Source organism: Trichosurus vulpecula, chromosome 8, assembly GCF_011100635.1.
Source record: "Trichosurus vulpecula isolate mTriVul1 chromosome 8, mTriVul1.pri, whole genome shotgun sequence".
Classification (NCBI taxonomy): Eukaryota; Metazoa; Chordata; class Mammalia; order Diprotodontia; family Phalangeridae; genus Trichosurus; species Trichosurus vulpecula.
In genome coordinates this window covers 161,803,397-161,825,395 of record NC_050580.1, presented here as the reverse complement: position 1 = coordinate 161,825,395, position 21,999 = coordinate 161,803,397, and the positions used below count along the sequence as shown (strand labels likewise).

The 21,999-nt window shown below is 35.9% G+C and overlaps 1 protein-coding gene across 6 annotated transcripts in view; it reads left to right on the top strand.

The window, feature by feature from the left end:
* The window catches only part of TCF12 (transcription factor 12), a 424,142-nt gene that overhangs the window by 356,429 nt on the left and 45,714 nt on the right, over nt 1-21,999 (top strand). The window contains exon 1 of one of the 6 annotated variants that reach the window (XM_036737192.1): nt 10,809-11,007. The exons of 3 other annotated variants lie outside the window; for them this stretch is intronic. In XM_036737192.1, coding sequence (XP_036593087.1) covers nt 10,939-11,007 — 69 coding nt within the window. In that variant the 5' untranslated portion in view covers nt 10,809-10,938. Of the gene's footprint in view, nt 1-10,808; nt 11,008-14,065; nt 14,135-21,999 lie in introns of those variants that run through there. 2 more of the 6 variants (XM_036737193.1, XM_036737194.1) reach the window with 2 other exon arrangements.

Below are 21,999 nucleotides of genomic sequence, written 5' to 3'. Positions count from 1 at the left end.
GACACAATTTCAGTAACTCCACAATATTTGCGGATTCGGCCACTAATTGGCATGTCTTCAGATTACATATAAGTGATGTGAGCAAAATCATTGGGTGATAGTAGGTTTAGATCCTAAAAAGAACACACAAGTCATCTTATATAACTCCCTCATTTAAAGTTGAGGAAACTAAGACCAAGGACAGTAAGTAATTTGCCCAAAGCTACACAGGTAGTTTACTACTAATACTGATAATATAGATAAAAACAAAATAGTCAACATCTTCTAAATATGTCCATTCTCAATCTGCGAGGTATGTGTATATCTATAAATGTTAAATAGGTTATACATTTTTACAAAAAAAATAATAAATTCCATTGAAATTGGCAGAGAAATTTGTGGGCTATAGCTCTCACCTAGCTGGGCCAGTTGGCTGCACAAATAGACCCATTTTGTGGATAAATGAAAGGTGACTATGTAATTTGGAGTAAGAATTAATTATCTAGAATTAAGGTTTTAGTTTCCTAAAATAGAAAAAGTAAAAATGAAATGGCAGGGCACTTGATTTTTTTTTTTTAGTGTTACCAACGTCACAGGAAAAACAGCATAAAGTTTGTTAAGAGAAAGAAAGATGATCAGAAAAAGGCTGCATTTCCCACACAGCAAGAGCAAGAGATAACCATTGGGCAGTGTGGGTAATTCCTTGGTGTCTCTACAACATCAGAAGATCTGGAGGAAGGCCCCTGGCATCTCAGATAGACCCTCTGCAAAAGATTTTTTTCAGAGGAAATGTGACAGTTGCACAGATGATATCAATGGGATTTATCAACTTCAATCAGAGATGCATTGAATTATTAAAGTTTAGTGTTACTTACTAGGTATTCTCATTGGTTTTGTAGCCACTTCAGAAATGTTTTCAAAATAAGATTTCTCTTGGTTTTTGTTGGGAGGTAGTCCCTACATTTTAGATGGAAATTTTAGAAAACTCATTTTTTTTTAGACTAGATCCTAAGCAAGTATAGGATCTGCACGATTTTTTGCCAATGACATGCTGCTAAAATGAACTGCTTGCTCTTTGTTACTTGATCGGTACAAATGTGAGACAGGATGTTTTGGTTGGCTCTCACAGTGTAATTATCCAGAGGTAGTCAGTATAAAAAATTGCTACGACTAGCAAGAATTTTACTGAAACACAAACATAATACGGACCCCAGAAATAACTTCATGTATAAGTTATTCAGCACTTCAGATTGCTGATTTTTTTTCATGGCCGTAGGCTAAAATGCAGATGTTAGTTCTGGTTTCTCTTTAAATATAAATTTTAAATGGAATTAGAATTGGCCAACATTTTAGTGCTGCCACATTTCTTGTGCAGTAGGGGTCTAAGTTATTTAAAAAAAAAAAAAAAGAAGAAGTTGTCCCTGCCTGGAGAGGAAATAAAATTAAAAAGACAGAATGACACTGCCCCCAATAGAGAAAGGCAGATATATAGAAAGATGTGTGTGTTTGCGAATGTACACACACACACACGCACATGTGCACGCACGCACGCACACACATGCGCATGCACTCACACACGCAGTTTTCCGTTGGGAGGCCTAGCTTGATCCCTGACTTTGGATGACAAAAGATCATCATTTGCTCTCTTGATGGATGATTGAAATGACAGCCTTGTTCACTGAAGAATTTTCCTGGGTTGCCTAACCAGTCAGCAGTGCAGAGAAACCACCACTCATGAACGGTGAACAGGCCAGCAAAACTAGTTATGGCTTGCACTTTTCTATTTCAGTGTCCAAAGCTTTTCAGATGCCAATTTCTTCAACAAAGTAAAATCTCTATGGATTTTTTGTGGGGAGAGGGGGTACTCCTCAACCTAGACACACACACACACACACACACGCACACACACGCACACACACACACACGCACACACACACGCACACACCAGCATTCAGTGGCCTTATGATTATAGAGCCATCTGCAGGAAAATTATCAGGTTGCAAGCCCGTTGATGGTTCTCCTGCTGTATGTTATTTCAAGTAGTAGATGAGAGGTGACAAATGCAGTTCACGTGGGGAAAGAAATAGAGAGCCGAGAGATGCAGAAATTAGGCAGCAGGGGGACCTCTTATCCCCCCTTTAATTTTTCAAAGAAAACTGCTTTGTCATGGTGAGTTTATGATGAAAGGAAAGGTACAATTTGCTTCAGGTTTTGCATATTTTCAGTAATTATAGCTCTGCCTCTCTTGAATGGATGTCTAATGATCCCCTCTCAGAAGCTTTCTATGGTGTGTCAATTCTGTTCATGTTGATGTCAGATGGGCACTATTTATTTACTTCAGAAAGCAGTTTGCTTTCTCTGCTGGAAGGTATGGTTGTTTTATAGGCATATCCTTATTATAGCCATATGGTTGTCAAAGGAGAATTAAATAAATGTTCTTTTGCTATATAAATGTAGTTTTGTGTAGATTGCTTCCACTTGCTATGCCCGGATAGGTGTTTCTTTAAAGTTAACCATTAAATAGACTGCTAACTAAATTCTTTTGTCCAAATTTCTAAACCTCTGAGTTGTGTTTGAAAGCTTTCTAAAGCAAAAGAGACTTTCCTGTAATATTTCATAAACCAGAAGTGGAACTAGTGATCTGGGTCATGAATATTTTTAGCAAATGGTTTTATTTCTATTTATACCTAGCTCTCTTTCCCTCTTGTTTTGTTCCTTCATCTTTTCTCTACCATCTTATCTCTAAATCAGTGGTCGATGTGAGACTTTAAATAATTAACCCAACTTGAAATTCTTCCTTTCTCCTAGAAATATAATTCATACGTGTGTGTGTGTGTGTGTGTGTGTGTGTGTGTGTGTGTGTGTTTTAGGAACTAGAAAGGTGCCCCAACAAAAATCAGTGTGTGTGTATAAAACACATCAGTTATGTGTATGTATATATGTATATAATATCAATTTTATATATGTGTGTGTATAAATGTATGTATAAAACACATAAGTTATATGTGTATATCAGTTACAAATACATGTGTGTACAGATGCATGTATAAAACACATCAGTTGTATGTGTATATATATCAGTTTTATATATACATGTATGTATGTACACACACACATACATGTATAGCTAACACATCAGTATTTGTTTCAAATAGAAATCTAATTGTTCATTTCTTGACCTTGGGACATTACCTTAGTGCAGATTGCTAAAATTAAGCCCTTCATAATTAGTTAGCAGTTTCTTTGCAAGTATACTAATATCCACAAGATCATAATGGCTTAAATCAGAATTTTTACGACTGACATACTGCTTTGTACATGAAAAAAAAATAATTTTTTAAATAAGAATTACGGGATGCCCATCTTAGCCCTTGTTAAGATCACTCTGAATTTTAAATGGTCTAAATGGCATTTTGCTAAGCAGATTTGTTTTGGGTATATTTTTTCATCACCATTTAATTCAGTGGATCTGTGATGTCACCATGGTGGTACTCCCTCCAACAGTGCTGAGGGCATCCCACCTGCCATTTCTCCCTCTCTTCAACGCTCATTCATGCCCTTCTTAAATCCTCTAAAACATGTGATGGTACACCCAGTAAGTTAGGGAACTTTGTCTAGCTCTTTTGCCATATGGGTTCCAGTGTAGCCTATGGGATTTCCATGATTTATTCCCTCATTCTTCCTTTGTGATCATCCCACATCCTGTTCTGTTCATACATTTTTCTGATGATATCCTTCGTGCTTTAGCCACTGCAGTTGTTTTTTTTTTTTTTTGGTGACATGTCTCAGCCTAATTGTACCAACCATATTCCCCTCATTGCCCTTTGGACAATCGGCAAAATCAATTATCTTTTCCAGGTTATAAAAGCAAAACATTCAAAAAATATAAGCAGTAAACAAAGTCTTTATAGCTTTGATATGGCTAACTATTGCTGGTTTAATCTGGATTAAAATATTTAAAGACATAATACCAATATCAATGTGAAAATTAAAATTTTCTATGAAACCTTTAACTAGCCAAAGTTAAATAAAACTGTAAAATCTGAAATTATGAAATGTTTAAATATTTTAAAAATCTGTGATTCAATCTATATGAATATTCTTTCCATTGATCAAGATCTCAACCTCCTCTCTACAACTTAGAAGATGGTCTTTGAGAGGATGGTATAGCTGAGACCCTGTAGCCAGGTGATTGGCCTCTCAGAACTTGGCCTTTATGCGTCTCTGTTATCTAAGGACCAGCTTAGCTATCACTAGTCACATACCCAAAGACTTTTCAGCTTGGTGGAACTTGCCAGAGCTTGAAATTCACCTAGTAGAGGTTCATTAAAACCTAAGAATCACCTCTGAGCTATGATGTAGTATTGAAGCAGTTTAGTGGCACAGTGGATAGAGAACTAGACCTGGAATCAAGAAGATTTGAGTTCAAATCCAGCCTCAGATGCTTATTAGCTGTGTGACCTTGGGCAAGTTACTTAACCTCTGTTTGCTCCAATTTCCTTAGCTGTATAAAGGGGATAGTAATAGTATCTCTCTCTCATGGTGGTAAGAGAATCAAAGGAAAGCTTTGTAAAGCACTTAGCATACTAGATACGACATTATAAACATAAAATTGAAGATGAATGTTAATTCTTATCACTAAAGATATATCCTGATAACAACAATGTCTTCTTTTGTCCTGGTTTATCTATATATAGAACATTGGCTTTTGAGCAATTAGCTGAATTCAAAAATCAATTTGGAGTTGCTTTTATTAGGAACATTAGGAGTGAGTTACAGCTTCTCATGTAAGTAGGAAAGCCTTTTCCAACTTGATCAGTTAGGTTAGAAATTCATAGCTTCTTAAACATCAAGAAGCTCTATCATTTATTATTTGTTTTCAGAGAGTAAAAGAGGATAGCAAAATCAAACACTAACCATCCCTGCCATGTAGCATATGGCTTGTTATGTTTTTAATTTTTTAATTCATATTACTTTAAATTAACTTTGATTTTCTAAAAACTACCAAATAATTAGTAAAATCCAGTGCCACAGGAAAACTTTGGACTAGATGCCACAACACCTCCCTGCAGCACTTCAAATTTTATGAAGTACTTAATGTACAATAATAACAATTTTCTTAGTACCTTTGGATTTGCCGCAAGTAACATATTATCTTACTTGATTTTCACAACAACCCATGAAGTGCTATTTTTATCTTCATTTTGCAGATGAGGAAATTGAGGCCAGTTGAGGGTCACAGTAGCTAGTAAGTGTCTGAGGCAGGATCTAAACTCAGGTCTTCTTTCTCCAAGTGCAACACTGTTTACTGTGCCACCTAGCTCAAGCAGATGAGCAACTCTTTTGCAACAAACCCTTAGAAAGTTGCCGAGATTTTGGAACTTGTCGATTAGACAGATAGTATCTTTCAGAAGCAGGATTTGCCCATAGTGTCTTCCTGACTCCAAGGTCAGTCCTCTGTACCCTTGCCAGAAGTGATCAAATTTGCAACTCAAGTACAGCCTTAACCAGATTGAAATGTAATTGGCAAATGTTTAACAAAATTTTTAAAAATACAATACAACGTAGATAATGTTAATTTGTAGTTTTCAAAGACAATATGCAGCCACCTACAGATCTCTTTCTACTTGAATTGGACACCATTGCCCTATGCCATATTGCCTCTTGGTCTTATTTAATATGAAGAGAGTGATAGAATATTTTTAATTAATAAATCCAGTTTCTATATATGCCTACATATGATCTTCATGTCCCTGATACTGAATTAGCTGTAAAGAAAGAGAAGAAGAAAAATCAAGGTCAAAAGGTAACTAGAAATTATATTTGATGTGTGAAAAGCCAAGTAATCATCATCTTTTAGCATTCACTTTAATTCTTATGGAGTTAGAAAAGAGGACTAACGCTTCACTTGTGTTATGTTGTCATAGGGATACTTCCATGGAACATAACCTTCATAAAGTAACAGACCAGGGGCAGCTAGGTGATACAGTGGGTAGAGCACTGGCCCTGGAGTTAGGAGGACCTGGGTTCAAATTCAGCCTCAGACACTTACTAGTTGTGTGACCCTGGGCAAGTCACTTAATCCTCATTCCCTCTTAAAATAAAAGAAAATATAGACCAAAATTTTTTTTTTTAATTATGTGGCAACAAATAGCACACCGCATCATTTGAAAATGGATGAAAGTGGCCAGACCAATCACAACTTAAGAAGACAAATAACGAAGCATGGCTCTTGCTTTTTTAGTTAAGAGGGAATGTAGGAAAGATATGGAATGAAATGTACATTTTCAGACCTTGATTTGCTTTCTTTGATTGTATTTATTACAAGGGCAGATTTCTGTTGGTGATAAAGATGGTTGAGTGGTTAGTGACAGAGATGCCAAAAAGGAAAAAGATATCAATAAGACAGTTTTTAAAAATTCACAAGAAAAGAAAAAAGATGAGAAAGGGACACAAACACTGACAATTTAGTTTCTACCTTGTTAAATTTCATGTAAATGTCTTTAAAAAAAAAAACCAAGCATTGCATTAACAGAAAGCAATGGTTTCATATACAACATTTTTGTTCTTCTATGTTGAAATGTTTGGTCCGATGATTAAGTTCTTAATTAAAAAACCAACAAACATTTTTTTAAAGCAATGAAAATGGGTTCAGCCAAGAGTAGTGATGATAGGAAAACCTGCCATTCAGGTGCTGTCACTGGCACTTACTGTCTGCACCCTTTAGTAAGTTACTTAACCTTTCAGTGTCCCAGGCAACTCTCTAACACTAGGGTGAAGAGCAGGTGTCAGTTTGCTTCAAGTAGAGGTGATTTCTTCACAAGGAGTTCCCTGTGAGGAGTAAATCATAAGTCTGTTCTTTTCCCCTCCCCCTGCCCAAAAGGGAGTAGGGGTAAAAAAGAGAGGATTTTTTACCACCCTACCAGTCCCCTTACCTCCCAGCAATGAACCAAGGGTGTTTACAAGTAGAGGCCAAAACTCATAATCAAGTGATTTCATTTGTCCCTGATATTTTCTTTTAAATTTTCCATTTTAGTAATATACAAAATTGTAGCCATTTTCCCCCATGAAGTTGTCCTGATTTGCAACTAAATATAAAGGATTTTGAGATCACTGATGTACTTGGGCAACGTGTTATTAGGTCAGAGTTTCACTTTGCATCAGATCTCATAATCTGTTAATATACTTAGAGAAACACATAGGTGATTGTTTTTGACAGTGTAGGATCGTGAGTGGAAACAATTCAGAGTACAAAGTGCATGTCAGTTCAGTGCTCCTGTGCTGACGGCACGTCTGTCTGAAATCAAGTTTAAAAAATTGGCCCTGTCTCCAGCTGACTTGTTTTGTCAGACTGAGTCACTGGATTAACCCTTGGCATGTCAGAAAGGAAAAGGAGGAAAAAAAAAAAAAAAACCATGAGCTGTGGGGGAAGGGAGTTGGAATTAAACAACTGCATTGGCTGGAAGAACACTTGGTCTGTATAGATGATCTATTTTCCCGTAATATGATTCCCTGAAGGAAGGAGAAATTGTAGTGCAGCTGTTGCTAGGATTAAATTAGCATTTCCCCCACCCCTGAAAAAACACGTATAAGAAAGAACCAAAAAGACTTTTGCTTTAGAATTGTACAACCTAATTTGTAATTGTGATAAAGCAAATAACTGACTGCCTCAGCCAGTTTTAACTTCTGTTGAGTAAAGACAGACTTCTAAAGGTCAGATGACAGTCTAGAGTGGCAAGTGGAAAAGCCATGTGCCCCAGAACATAGTATGTTATGAGAATGGGACACCTCTATGTCTGTGTCTCCTGAAGATGTCCCCTTTACTGAGAATGTATTTATTATTGTTGGGATCCTAATTTTTACATAGTCATCATCTTTTTTAAAATTCACATTTAACATAAGTCAGTAATGAACCCAATTCTTCATCTTCTTTCCAGAGCAGGAGTTTCAGAATATATCTATTTATTTTGCTCTGTTAGAGTAACATATTTGTCCTTCATTCAACTTTTCCAACAGTGTACCTTCCCTAGCAAATTTCACTTAGATATGTAATAGAAAGACAATGTGTATTTCTCCTGTATAGCTGCAGTTTGTAAACTGGCATAGAACAGAAAAAGAAGAGTTTTTAAAGTCAACTACATTTAGGAAGTACTACTACTAAGTAGATAATTAATTCTCAGTCTTCCCCCAAAAAAGTTTTATTGTCCTCTATCAGTATATAATTGTTTCACAGCAAAGAATTCATAATAAAATATGAAATTTATAATTGTGCTTTAATAGACAAGCACTCCTAGCTGTGCAATTGGAAAATCACCTTTGAAAATCGATATGCCATTGTGGTTTGGTGCTCTGAGTTCAGGCAAGCCATTTCAGTTTTTAACATATACCTTCCTCTCTCCCCCTCCCCTTCATTCCCTTCCTCTCTCTCCTCATCTCTCCCCATATGTATGTATGTATGTATGTACGTATATATCTATGTGCTTTAATTATTTCTGAGGAAAGAGAACATCATTAAAACTACCTGTATTTTGTGGCTTCTTCCCTCTCCTACCTTTATACCCCCATCCCAACCCAGTTTTCTCCAGAAAGAAAAAAAAAATATTTTTAAGTTTGGAATGATTAATTATAAGAAATTTTCTTTTTTTAAAAAACAGCTTAACTAATGGCAGAGGAAACATTCTGTCAATGCTGAAAGAATATGTTTATAAAAGACTAAATTTTATTTAGCTGGTTTTAGGCATGGTATTGTTGATTGTAAATCAAAGCTTCTTACACAGCCCCTTCAAGGATTGAAATGGGTCTTTGTGATCTCTCAGGAGGGAGGAAGTTGCAAACCACTCTGCCGACTGGCATTTTAATAGTGATGTTCTTTTGCAGCTGCTGCTTTGCCTTTTATATGGGGGGGGGGGGAAGTTCAGATAACATCAGCTTTTAAAACTCTACACGGCTAGTTGGCCTTACTTTGTCTGATTAGATTTTAATGCCATAATTTGATCAGCATTTCTGATCAAAGTATTTGCTGTTCCTTACAGAGTGTTTTGTTTAGGGAGTTTACTAAAGTACCTTGTGCTTTTAGAGAGTTTGGAGATCAACAAACATGCTTTGAAAAAGGTATCGCCGTTTTTTTTAGTTTGTCAGATAACAAGTTCTTGTGTCTGGTTTTCTTCCCGTTAGTAAGATGAACTATTCTTTGTTTTAGTCACATGTAATCTTTATAAAGTATGCTAGCACAACAACAACGATAGTAGCTAACATTTATATAATGCTGAAGGTTTGCACAGCGCCCTGGGAGGTGGGTGCTATCTCCATTTTACAAATGAGAAAAGAGGGAGGAAATAGGCATTGATATAGTACCCACTGTGTGCAGTGCTTTGGGGATATTAACTCATTTAATTCTCACAACAGCCCTGAGAAGTAGATCCTATTATTGTTCTCATTTTATAGTTCGGGAAAGTGAGGTAAGTGGCAGTTAAGTTACCTGCCCAACCAGAGTTACATAGTTGTTAAGTGTTTGAGGATGATTTTGAACTCAGGTCTTCTGGATCGTAGGTGTGGCCTCTTCTGTCCACTGTGCTACCTAGCTGCCTAGAAGTGGCAGTGAACAAAGACAGGAAACAATGAACTCACAAAATCCATATTGGACTATTTAAGGACAAATTGAATACTTCCAAAAATAGGTGATTATATGTGTTACAGATACAGATATATTTCTAAAACGTATTTGGCAGCAGCTAATTATGAAAAGTCTTTCATTTGTTACAATAAGGTTTGTTTCCATGCTGATTTTTTTTTTCTTTCCCTCTTCCTTTCCAGGAAAGCTTAGTTTTCCTTTGGGGAGAGACAGACAGACAGACAGACAGACAGACACACACACACACACACAGAGAGACACATATATATATAAGCACATAAACATTCCTCGAGAAAGACAACAAGCTATGGAAAAGATAAGCCCTTTTTAAATTCCATATCATATACCAATAAATCTGTACCTGCTTTATATGTATACCCACCAAATGTAAGGATTCTTACACCATATATAAGGAAATAATAAAACCTCTGTCATTATTTTTGACTGATACTGTTATTAGATGTTATAAAATGGACCAAAATCTATAATGCCCTCTCACTGTGCTTGCAACAACTTCTGACACTTTTGTCATCTTATAAGCATTTTATTTATTACATTTCCATCTCAAGCACTGGAATAATTTATTAATAAAGCTATATTTATTAATATTGGAACTAAGAGTTTTCATGAACAATTCTTATTAAAATCTTCCATCATGATTTTTACAGCTCAAAACCAGTTTGTGGCATGTTAAGGATACTTAAGCAGGACAGGATAGAACTTCATCCAGGAAGTGATTATGTAGAAGGCTTAACTGTCTAGGTCCTTCTTGTTATACATGATTCAGTGTTTCCAATTCCTGATTGCTTGATCATGTGTTTATCAAAGTTGGAAGCAACTTTAGACCATGCCAGATGGTGGTGTCGCTGGAGGTGCATCAAGCTACGTTTCCACTGCCACAAGTGCTCTAATTTAATTAAAACAAAAAGCAGATTAACTAGCCGAGGAGCTATCCATTTGTTTTCCTTTGTTGTCTGTTTGTTTGGACAAAGTTAATAATTCCTTAGGGTATTAATTGCTATACTCCTCTATCTAGTTTCTTGTAGTTGACTTAAGTAAGTAACTGGTATTTTTCTTAGGCGTAAAGGTTTGACTTTTTGGCATCCTCTACCGAAGCTGGGATTCGATAGAATTTGAAAAGGGTTACAGTAAAACCCTCCCCCTGTGCTATGTGAGTTGGTTCAGTCCTACTTTGCATAAGTTCCTTTTGAGTAGATCCATGTGTGGATGCATAGTACTGAAGACTTACTCTGTTTGACCGGGTGGATGTATGTCTTGGAGAGAAGCAGGGTATTTTAACTGCAGACAGTAACGTTTTTAGAATCAACATGTATTGTGCATATCCTGTGCCTGGAATGGGCAGCAATTCTTTGATGTATTACTACAATGGGAAAACGGTGAGCCTCTTTTTCTTTGTGCATAGAGTTTCCAACAGGCTGACTTAGTTGAAAATACAGTAGATTAAGTCACTTACCAAAATCTGTGGGCTTAATATTGTGTTTTCTTTAAAGATTGCTTTTTGCAAGATTATACTTAGGTTGCTTTTAGTATTTATATTTCAATAGCTGTGTTCTGAAAAAGGTGCCTTGCTCAGAGTAACTTAATAAATATTTGTGGATTTGGTTTGATTTTTTAAATCACATAGACCATAAACTTGAATTAATGTGTTATATAACATTTTAAGAGTGCATTTTTTTTAGCGTGTTCTCTTTGTTGGCTGTAAGTTTGAAAGTACATTTATCCTGTTCTAGATTTTTAAATATTGTATGTTTAGGATTGTTGGTTGCTTTTTGCAGTGGAAAGAAAAAGATGAAAGTCACTTTGAATATTTATAAAAATAACAAGTATGAATCTCTGGGAATGATTAGGGAAGCAGTCAGCCGGTGAGGGTCGTATTTCCTGTTTGGAGTTTGAGGTTCAGAGCCTGACTTTACTGTGATACCATCTGCTTCCAATCAAATCAGCATTTTGACCCTGCACAGATTCATAAAGTAAATCACAATTTGGGGGGAAGGGGGGTCATATTTCTTAAAGAAACACCTTTAGATGGAATTATTTAAATTCACTTTTCTTCTTTGGCGTTGCTAAGCTAAGAATTTTTTCATCGATGCTCTTAGTATTACAAAGCAATTGCAATGATACAAAAACCATGGAAAGTTTTGTTGATTATTAAAAAGCATAGTGAGTGTTTGGTGGTTCAGGAAGATGACAAAAATATTGTAAAAATTATTATACAGTGAGGAATAAAAGGAGTCTTAGAATGTTGGATCTTTAGTATTTTTCTCAATACTTGTCATTAAAATGTGTCTTGTTGAAGTGAGCTTTTTGCATTCTAATGTATCTTCAAGTTATCAAGAAATTGTAAATTATAATATTCTGAATAGCTGTTCAGGTTGTTTGGGGAATGAGTCTTTAAAACATAAGTCAGTTATGATGAGATGGGTTTGCCACTTTTCTTTCCCCTAAAAATTTCTCAAGTAGTACATATCTGGGAGGAGGGGGAATGAAGAGCACTAGTCAGAGTACTGATCTCTTTCATTGGCCTCTGTGTTCAGGCCTCCTTGAATTCTGCCTGTATTTGTTTGCAAACTTTTTGCTGAGCTTTATTGATAGGTAGTCATCAAATTGAATATCCTCAGACTCTTTAAAAAGCGTATATTCAGGCTGCCCAGATAAGCCAAGTAGGGGTAGGGAAGGGGGAGTAGGGGGAGGGTAATATAAGTGAAATGACTTGATCTCTATTTCATTTCCTTGCCAGCTGTCTTTCAAATGTGAAATGATTTCTCTTTTATGTCTGATCCTAAGTGAAAACAGTCTGTTTGAAGATTTTATGTGAATATATAAAAAAAATATTAGACTTAAGTAAAATTAACTGTATAATACCCCTAAAGCAATGAGAATATGACTTGCATTGAGTTTTGATTTTATTCTTTCTAGAGCACAGCTCACCCTATTACAACATTTCTCTTTGTTCTACAGCCGGGGGAAAAAAAAAGCTTTGATCTTATTAAGTATTTCCAGGCTTAGAGTACATGGCATGGCTGGTATCATAGAAGAGTATGGTCTGAAAATTGATAGCATGTGCCTGTTACAGGTCAGAGGTGACTTTTATGTTCTTGAAGAATGAATAAATAGATGATAAATTATGCTAGTCATCTAAATTTTAAGACTTTATTTTCATTTTTGTTTTTTTCAAATAAACCTCTGTCCTGGCATTGTTTGTTACTTGCTAATTTGTTTTCCTCCCTCCCCCCCCCCAAAAAAAAAGATTAGGGAAAATGAGTCATAGTTAATCAAGTTATTTTAATATCATATAAGCATCTCATTGTATATAGAAATAAAATGAATTTGTCCATTGTAGTTTTAATATTAAAACTACACTTTTATATCAATAATTTTAATCTGTTCAATTCCCTCTCCAGTAGATAGAGCTGCATGTAATTAGTCAATCACATTCATATGCCAAAATTAAAATGTCTCACTTATTTTATTTCATTTTATACTTATAAGGTCATCATCGTACAAGGGTGTGTTTTGAATATTTAAGTTTTGTTTCTCCCTGTTACAAAGTATACATAACTGGGAGAGGGAGGGGAGAAGGAGCGCCCATGTTCTCAAACTGTCTTACTCTTAATGTATAACTATAGAAAATATGCTAAACCCATACACTTAAATTTGTTTTTAGGCTTTTTTTAATGCACTGAATAGATCATAGGCAAATAAAGATTGATCCAAAAAGGTCTTCTTTCTCCAAGCTTATTAGGTAAGATTGTGTGTGATAGGTAATGTAATTCTTCACAGGTAACAGGTTCACAAATATGTCTGCATAAAAGAAAAACTAAAGTTAAAAAATTAACCTGACTCATCTCGATGTGTGAAGGGATCAATGTTCTGCATCATGATGTGTAATTCATTATGTATAAAGTAAAATGGTCTTCTGTATCATTTCTTCATCAAGGCATAAAATACTGTGTGTCTTTGGTAAATACAGAAGCTGAAATATTTGTGTACCTAAAATACTCATTTCCTTAGATTTAAAAAGGCAAACATGTCACTGAGGAAGGATAGTTTGAAAGATGCCTAATTTCCAAAGAGCTATATAGGTGTGTTTTTTTTTCCTGTTTATGTCAAGAAAATACTATTTGGATAAACATGAGTGAAGAAATTGTTAAGGAGGGGAATCCTGAATTTCTTCCACTGTAAGATTCAGGTTGAGGCCTTAATTTCCCAGGTCTTGAACTAAAGAAGTTACAAAGTGTTTGAGGCACAAAGAGAATGTCGAGTAGAGACACAATGCCTTTTGAATTGCATCAGGTGGTTATTTTAGTCTTGTGGGGGGAAAACACAGAAAAGTTTAGCTGTGATCCAATTGTAATAATCTTCCAAGGAACAAGAATACATATTATGATTCCATCTACTTCTCTCCTTTCCCCAGGACCTTTACAAAATGTCAGTGTTTATATGGATTTCTTAACTATTTGTTTGCTTGGAAGCTTTTGTAAATAAAGGGTTTGCTTTCTAAAGGTAAGGAGGCAACATTACTGGCATGGGGAGGCAGCCTATACTTTAAAAAGCACAGACATGGAAGAAAGAAGGTTCTAATACATAGATTTATATTTTAAAAAGATTAAAAATAATTTTTCTAAAGTCATAGAAATGTTGTGTCAAGTAACCAATAGCTCTGCATGGAATGAATTAAAGTTCCAGGTATGTTTTTTTTTTTAATTAAAAGTTTATATTCTAAATTTTGGCTTTACCCTTTAAAGCTGAGTTCAAGTTAGTATTCAACTTTATAGGAAAAGTTATTTCATGCTTTTGTCATAAAACTGAGAAACTTGTCTACCTTTTGGTACAGTTCAGCTTTTAAATTAGTATGCAAAAATGTTATACAAGAATTATCCATTTTCTTATGTAGTCTTCAGCAATGTTGGGTTTGTTTCCAGGGAGAGGGTAAGATGTCATTGCTCTTGGGAGAAGTGGTAGGCCACATTGGATGGAAGAAGATTCCCAGTCTAGGCAAGCTTCAGTTTTGTAACTAAGTAAACAGAATTTCCTAGGAAAGGTTTGAAGTTTATTGTGCACCACTTCTGTCTTTGACAAAGTACTGTTAATAGTGCTTCATAATTATGGAAAAAGAAAAGATGGGGAACGGTCCAAGTGTTTGGTATTAAACATGTTTTTATATATGACTCCAACACTTCCATTTCACAAGGTAGAAACTGCAGTGTGATAAATTCAAGGAATATTCTTAATCCATTTTCTTTAAAGAAGAAGCATTTGAAGAGAAAAGATATAAACTTGGAATTTTTTGCTCACATACAGTTAAATACTCATGTAGATGACTCATTAGTTAAGTCTGTTCACATATAAAAGTTAATATCACTCTGAAAACTGGTTCAGGTAAGGAAAAATTTGGCACATGCTGACTCATGTAATTTGTTTTTCCTAAGAACTATATGGAGCAAGTAGCTTAAAAACTAATCCTAAAAATATCCGAGATTTTTCTTTTGTATAATTTCCTTTATCATTTTTTAAGCCAATGTTACTATTTGGAGAAATGATTTTATAAACCTCGTTCTACTTCCCTGTAAAATTTTGCTTCAGATTTTACTGTTATCAGACTAGTCAATCCTGAGAGAAGTAAATTAATGAGTTAGATTTGTCCATAACCACACACTATCCCCAGTAGGATCAAAGCTACCATTTTAAAGTTACGACAAACTTGACCTGACCTTTTGTTTCTTGGTCATCCAAGAAATCTCTAAGGAAAGGCTGCTGAAGACATTGAATGACAAAAAGTTTTGCATTAGTTGGCTAATTTTTTGTCTGGTCTCAACCTCTTCCCCCTTTCCCTTTATCCATTCCCTTTCCAAAAGTATAACAGACTTCAGCGAATAAACCTCAGAGAGCTTTCTTTTCTTGGCTCAACTGGGTTCAACTGCCAGTATGTTGAACTACATACAGTCTCTGCTAGGAGGGTATGTTGTCAGCAGTGTACTTTATTAATGTTTCAGACTGAAGGTTATGTTCGTTTCCATGGGCCCATGAAAACAATGAAGGAGGGGATCAGGTGCTATATTGGTGGATCTATATTTCTTAAAAATGTAGGTGGCTAAGGAGTGACACTCACTGATTTGTGCAGTATATTACCTCAGTAAACATGTGTTTGAAAGCCAGTTCCGTAGAAATTCCATAGGTTATAAATCTCAGACTGGAAACTGAGATTACTACTGAAATAAAAGAAATTAGATTCTATAGCAGTGAGCTATGGCCATTAACATAAAATTAAAGTTAATAGTAAAAATCTGCTTTCCTTAGACTAAAAGGACATTTTTCCCACCATAAAGTAATTGCAATAATCACTTAGATAAGGTTTGAGATATGGGCAAGGCAGGAAAAAAATCACACATTTTGTTTAGCTTCCTATTAAAACCAGGTTATTTTTATACTTACCATTAGAATGAAATTTGGTCTGATTTTATGCTAAATATAGTATATTTAAAATTCTTGGGGGAGGATATTGGTTCCTTTATATAGGAAATTATGAAAAGAAAAATTTCAAGATACAGACATTAATATTAATTTACACAGACATTCCATGAAGTTTTTTTTTCATGTGGATATAGTATAAAAAGTGTTTATCACATTACAACGATAGCTTGTAATGTCCATATGCTAAGAAGGATTTACATGATGGTCCCTTATGTTTTTCAGGTTGATGATGCTACATTTTTAAGTGCCTAAATAAATCTTTCCCCCATTGGGTTTAGAAAAAGGAAGCTAACATTTATTGGAAAGACTTTAGTGGTAGCTTGTGACCCTTCATGATAAATTTAAATTGTCATTGTTTTTATGCTCACTTAGATTTTAAATTATTTTAGACTTTTGTTTCTTCCATTATGTTAAGAATTATACAGTTCTCACTAGGGTTGTTTCTTTTTTTTTACATGTTGAAAATATCTTGTTTGTGCTGGGGGTGGGGGGAAGGATAGGGCATAAGAAGGGGGCAGAAAAAGGATGGACTTACCAGTTTTTTGAAATTGAGAATTTTCCAGATTTCTTAAAATTTAAAATTTCAATCTACTCATTTTAATAGCATCAATATTAATTCTAAAATTGCATAGTATCTTTTTCCCAAAAATTATTTGGATATTTGATAATATTTTGCCATATGATTAATAATATTATTAACATCATATTTATTTATGCCCTCTACTGTTTATCTTCTATTATATATGGATAAAAAACACGAAATTGGAATTTTTCCTATTTGATTATATGTTACATTCCTACATAGAAATGATAATTTTTTCAATCTTCAGTCCGCAATAGAAATATGTTTATTTTATGTGCGTATGTACATATATAGTAATTTCTAATGTAATTTCTATAGGCTAATCAATTACCTTTTAAAAATACTGATTTGATCAAGTAGCTGATTATAATTTTTGTGCATCGGCAGTAATTTTCAGATACTGCTTAAAAAATGAACTGTGGGAGAAAGTATCTAGGTTTTTTTTAGGTTTTTGAGAATTGGCACATAATTGTACATTAAGACTTGTGTTTTGATTTTATGAAACCAGGGCTTAATTCTAATTTATTATATAGGATTTTATTTTGTTTTTAGTGGCTTAGATTTGATTAGTTTGGTTTTTTGTTTTTGTTTGTGTTTTTTGATTGTTGTTAGATCCACTCTACTAGTTAAAAGTGTTCTATGATTCAGCATAAAATATAAAACTATAGGTATCATGATTATGCTCAGGACTTCCTGAACATGATCAGTGAAGTTTACTATTAAAATATTATTGGCATTAAATAGCTTAGTAATGATTTTTAAGTTACATTGATGTCATGTCACACACAAAATTCCAAAGTTCACCTAGAGTTTCCAGTTGTTGGAAGTCGAGGTTGCTGTTAGATAATTTGGAATGGTCACCTTATAGTAATGAATTTGCATACATTACAGTATATAATGACCTTGGAAGTCGATAAGGCCTGCTATTCCAGGCCATTCTGTTTGAGGATCTGGTTCAGTTCCAAATCTGAGGCTCTCTGCATAGGAAAATATTTTTAAAGCCTCAGAAACTAGTTGTGTAATAAAACCAATATGTTAAAAAAAAAAAAGATAAATTGTCTATGGAGAGCCAGTTGGAAGCCATGCTCTCTTCTAGGCAGGTGAAGCTGTGCAGAAAGTGTTGTTGTCTGGTCTTATGTTGACTCCTGTTTTCTTAGACCATAGAAGCTTATGGGAATCCCATTGTTTTTCCTAAAATAAAATCTATAGCCTAAAAGTTCTGGAGTGCAGGAAGTAGACAGAGACTTCAAATAAACCATAAGCGTATTGAGTCATCTAAAACATCTTTCCCTTCCCCTTCTAGGAATAAATGATTTAACATTTTTGGGCCTCAGTTTCTTCATCTGTAAAATGAGAGGCTTGACCCTGAGGCCCTTTCCAATTCAAAGTCTATGATCATGTGTGGTTATTAAGGGAAAATTCTCCGTTCATTTCCCATTAGTTGGAGAAACCCCTGACAGCCATTAGATTTGGATGTGAGTGTTTTTGGGAAGTTAAGATGTCAGTATCTTGCCGTATGTAGTCCTGGCTGCCCATGTAGGTAACTAGCAAAATATGTTTGTCCTTTTAGGCAAGGGCCTCTAGGTCTTTAGATCTTTCTTTCCATAGCAATTATGAAAGGATTATCGTATACATAGGCCAAATGCTTTGAAACCAGGAGCAGAATATGACAGTATCATCAAAGTAAAGCAAAGTGGTCCACCTCTCTATTAATTCTGAAGTTGTCCACATAGTCAAGCTGGAAACTTCAGGGAGAAAAAATATTGGTCTTTGCCAAAATGGTTCAAATTGGCTGCGTGAACTGACTCATTCCATGGATAATTGTGTAATCATTGCAGAGAAAAACTGTGAATATTCAGCCTGGAATTACAGTATCCTTCCTGGAGCAATAACAGCTTGCAGCCTGGGAAAAACCCCAGTTAGGATATTTTTGTGGGTATGTTCTCTTTGGCTAAACCCAAGAGAGGGATTTGTCAGATTTCCAGCCTTGTCCTCTCAAGCTGGAGTTGACCCTGTGATTCAGTTCATCAGATATCTGCACACCCACCAATATTTTTCCCAAAGTCATTCTTACTCTTTAGGAAGAAAGTAAGTCCTATTCTAACCCATAGTTGAGATCCTTGTTACTTTGAACCAGTCACTTTGAAATGGTGGCTGTAGCCTTCTGGAAATAGGCTAAGTAATTATTAGATTTTTGAGCTCCTCAAAGGCAGGAACTGTCTTGTACCCTTCTTTGTATCTCGGTGCTTAGCACAGGGCTTGGCAAACAGTAGACACTTGATAAATGATTGACATAATAAATTAACTAAGTATCTAATAGCAGGGTGGGATGGGTAGCTTGAAGAGTATTGAACTTTGAATTCCAGTGATTAGGAGTTGAGAGGGATATCAGGGATTGTCTAACCGATGCCCAGAGTTGTATGAGTTGTTGGTCTCCCATCCTGGAATGTACTTCTTCTTTACCTCCATTTCATGGAAACTAGATTCACTCCTAGCTCAGTATAGGCACTATGCACAAGATTTTCCTGATTTCCCCCCAAAAAACTAATTATTAATACCCTTTCCCTTTTGCAATTACTTTGTATATATCCTTAATTTACTTATTTACCTGTTTTAGCAATACTCCCCATTGAATGTAAGCTCCAGGCAAGCAAGGACCATTTTATTTTTGTCTTTGTTTCCTCAGTGCCTTACGCACAGTAGGCACTTCATAAATGTTTTTGAGTTGAATTAAGAGATTTACCTGAGTTCACAAAGATATAGAAAGTAGCAGAGCTAGTATTTGAACCAAGATTTTTTGACTCCAGATCTAGTGCCCTTTCATTAGACTGTACTGAAGTCACATACTTGGGAATCTGGCTTCTCATCTCATCTCTGCTGCTTGCTAACTGTATGATCATTGGGCATGTCACTTCTAGAAAGAGTAATTAACATTTGATGTCCTTACTTCCTCCTCACCCACTCACTTCTTAACGTTCTGCAGTCTGGCTCCTGTCTCCACCATTCAACTGAAACTGGTCTCTCCCAAGTTGCCAATTATCCATTAATTATCAAACCCATTAGCCTTTTTCTCAGGTTATATCCTCTTTAACCTTCATGAAGCATTTATTACAACTGACCACTTCCTTCTTGTAGTCTTTCCTCCCTTAGCTTCTATGACACTGTTTATCCTACTTGTCCTCCTACTTAACTAGCCTATCCTTTTCCATTTTCTTCCTTTCCTTGACTTGTCTTTTTCTGTCACCCCCTTCCTGAGTGTGTGTCCGCTTCAAGGTTCTGTCATTGGTACTCTTCTCTCTTTTCCAATTTCGTGGTTTCAGTGTACACCTTTATGCAGTTGCCCCCAGACCTGTATAACTGCCTTCAGTCTCTTCCCTGGTCTGCACTTCTACACTTCCATATTACTGCTGAGATGTACCACTGACAACTTAAACTTAGAATATCCAAAAGTATCATCTTCTCCCCCCAAAGACCTGCTACTCATCACAACTTTCTATCTCTTTCAATGGAACCACCATCCTTCCAATCACTCAGGCTTTATACACTCAGAGCAGTCTATCTTCTCTCTCCCTCATCCACCATAACCTCACATTTCAAATCCTGCTGATTCCATCTCTACATTATTTCTCACATCAGTCTTCTCCCCTCCAACCTCAGTCAAGTTCCTTATTACCTTCTGCCTAGACTATATTGGCCTCCTAACTGGCTTCCCTGTCACCAGTTTTTCATCTCACCAATCCATTCTTTGCATGGCTACAAAACTGTTAATCCTAATGCAGAATATCACTGTCCTGCTTATAAACCTTGAATGGCTCCCCATTGCCACTGGGATAGCATACAGATTTTACACTTGAATTTAACGCTCTTTATATGCATAAAAGCATTGAAAAGAATGTGTTGAATTATATATATAAAGCAAGCAGTACATAATAAAGACCAATGTTTTATATGCAATCATTGCTTTCCATTCTGTTTTGTCTCTGGAAACACGCTCTCTCTCTCTCTCTCTCGCTCTCGTTCTCTCTCTCTCTCTCTCTCTCTCTCTCTCTCTCTCTCTCTCTCGCTCTCTCGCTCTCTCTCTCTCTCTCTCTCTCTCTCTCCCCCCACCCCTCTCTCCCCCCTCCCTCTCCCTCTCTCCCTCCCCTTTCTCTCTCTCCCTTCTTCCCTCCCTCCCTCTCTCCCTGTCTCCCTCTCCCTCTCCCTCCACTCCATCCGTCTCCCTTTTCTCTCATCTCTTTCCCTCTGCCTTCCCTCCCCTCCCCTTCTCTCTCTCTCTCTCTCTCTCTCTCTCTCTCTCTCTCTCTCTCTCTCTCTCTCTCTCCCCCTCTCTCCCCCTCCCCCCCTCCTTCCCTCCCTCCTTCTCTCTCTCACAGCTCTGTCATCTCTCTCTCTCTTATCTCATATTTTTGGGTTAAGTTCAGAATTTATAATGTTAAAGTTCTCTGTAATCTAGCTGCATTCTACCTATTTCATCTTTATACCTTATACTAAATTTGGGCCAGATTAGACTAGCTACTCTTCTTCCTTCTCCCACCTTTGTGCATGTCTGAAAAATCTTTGTGCTTTTCACAGCCCTTCCTCAAGTCCTAGTTCAAGTGTCCTCCCTTTTGTGAAGTCTTCCCTGAGTCTCTCTTGGAAACTGTTCTTTCCCTCCAGTTCTTGTCTAGATCTCTGTTTCCCTTGCATATCTCATGTGTGTATGTATATGTTGATCTAGATATAGATATATATCTGATTCTGTACCATTAGATTATAAACTCCTTGAGGGAAGATACAATGTCATCTTTATAGTCCCTTGCTGTTGGAGGGTACATAACTCTTTATTCTGTTTATTACATTGTAGTGAACTTAAAATCTCTGAGCCCAATTTTTCTCAACTTTGAAATGAGCATAAATAATACGAGTCATACCTACCTCATATAATAATTTTGAGGATCAATTGAAATCACATACATATAAGATACTATTAACTCTTTTTTGACTAACTGGATCCACCTAGATAATGAAATCCTTTGTATTTCTAAATAATGAAAATTTCCCTTTTAGTTTCCATCAGAATTTGAATTGTAGAGTTTAGTCTTGTCTCAGAGGTATATGTGTAAACACATGCATACTTTTTTTCTTTTAGATTCTGTTTGTAGTAACACAAAGTCAGACTTGTGATTTAAACTTATGATTAGGTCATTAACCGGGAGGGAGGAAAAAAAAACTGGCATCCACGGGCAGGTGATCAGGTGACATAAGAGGCCTGGTTTTAATTTGTGGGCAGTACTGATTGTAACTGAAAGAGACTTGCTCTTTTTGTGGAATTGGC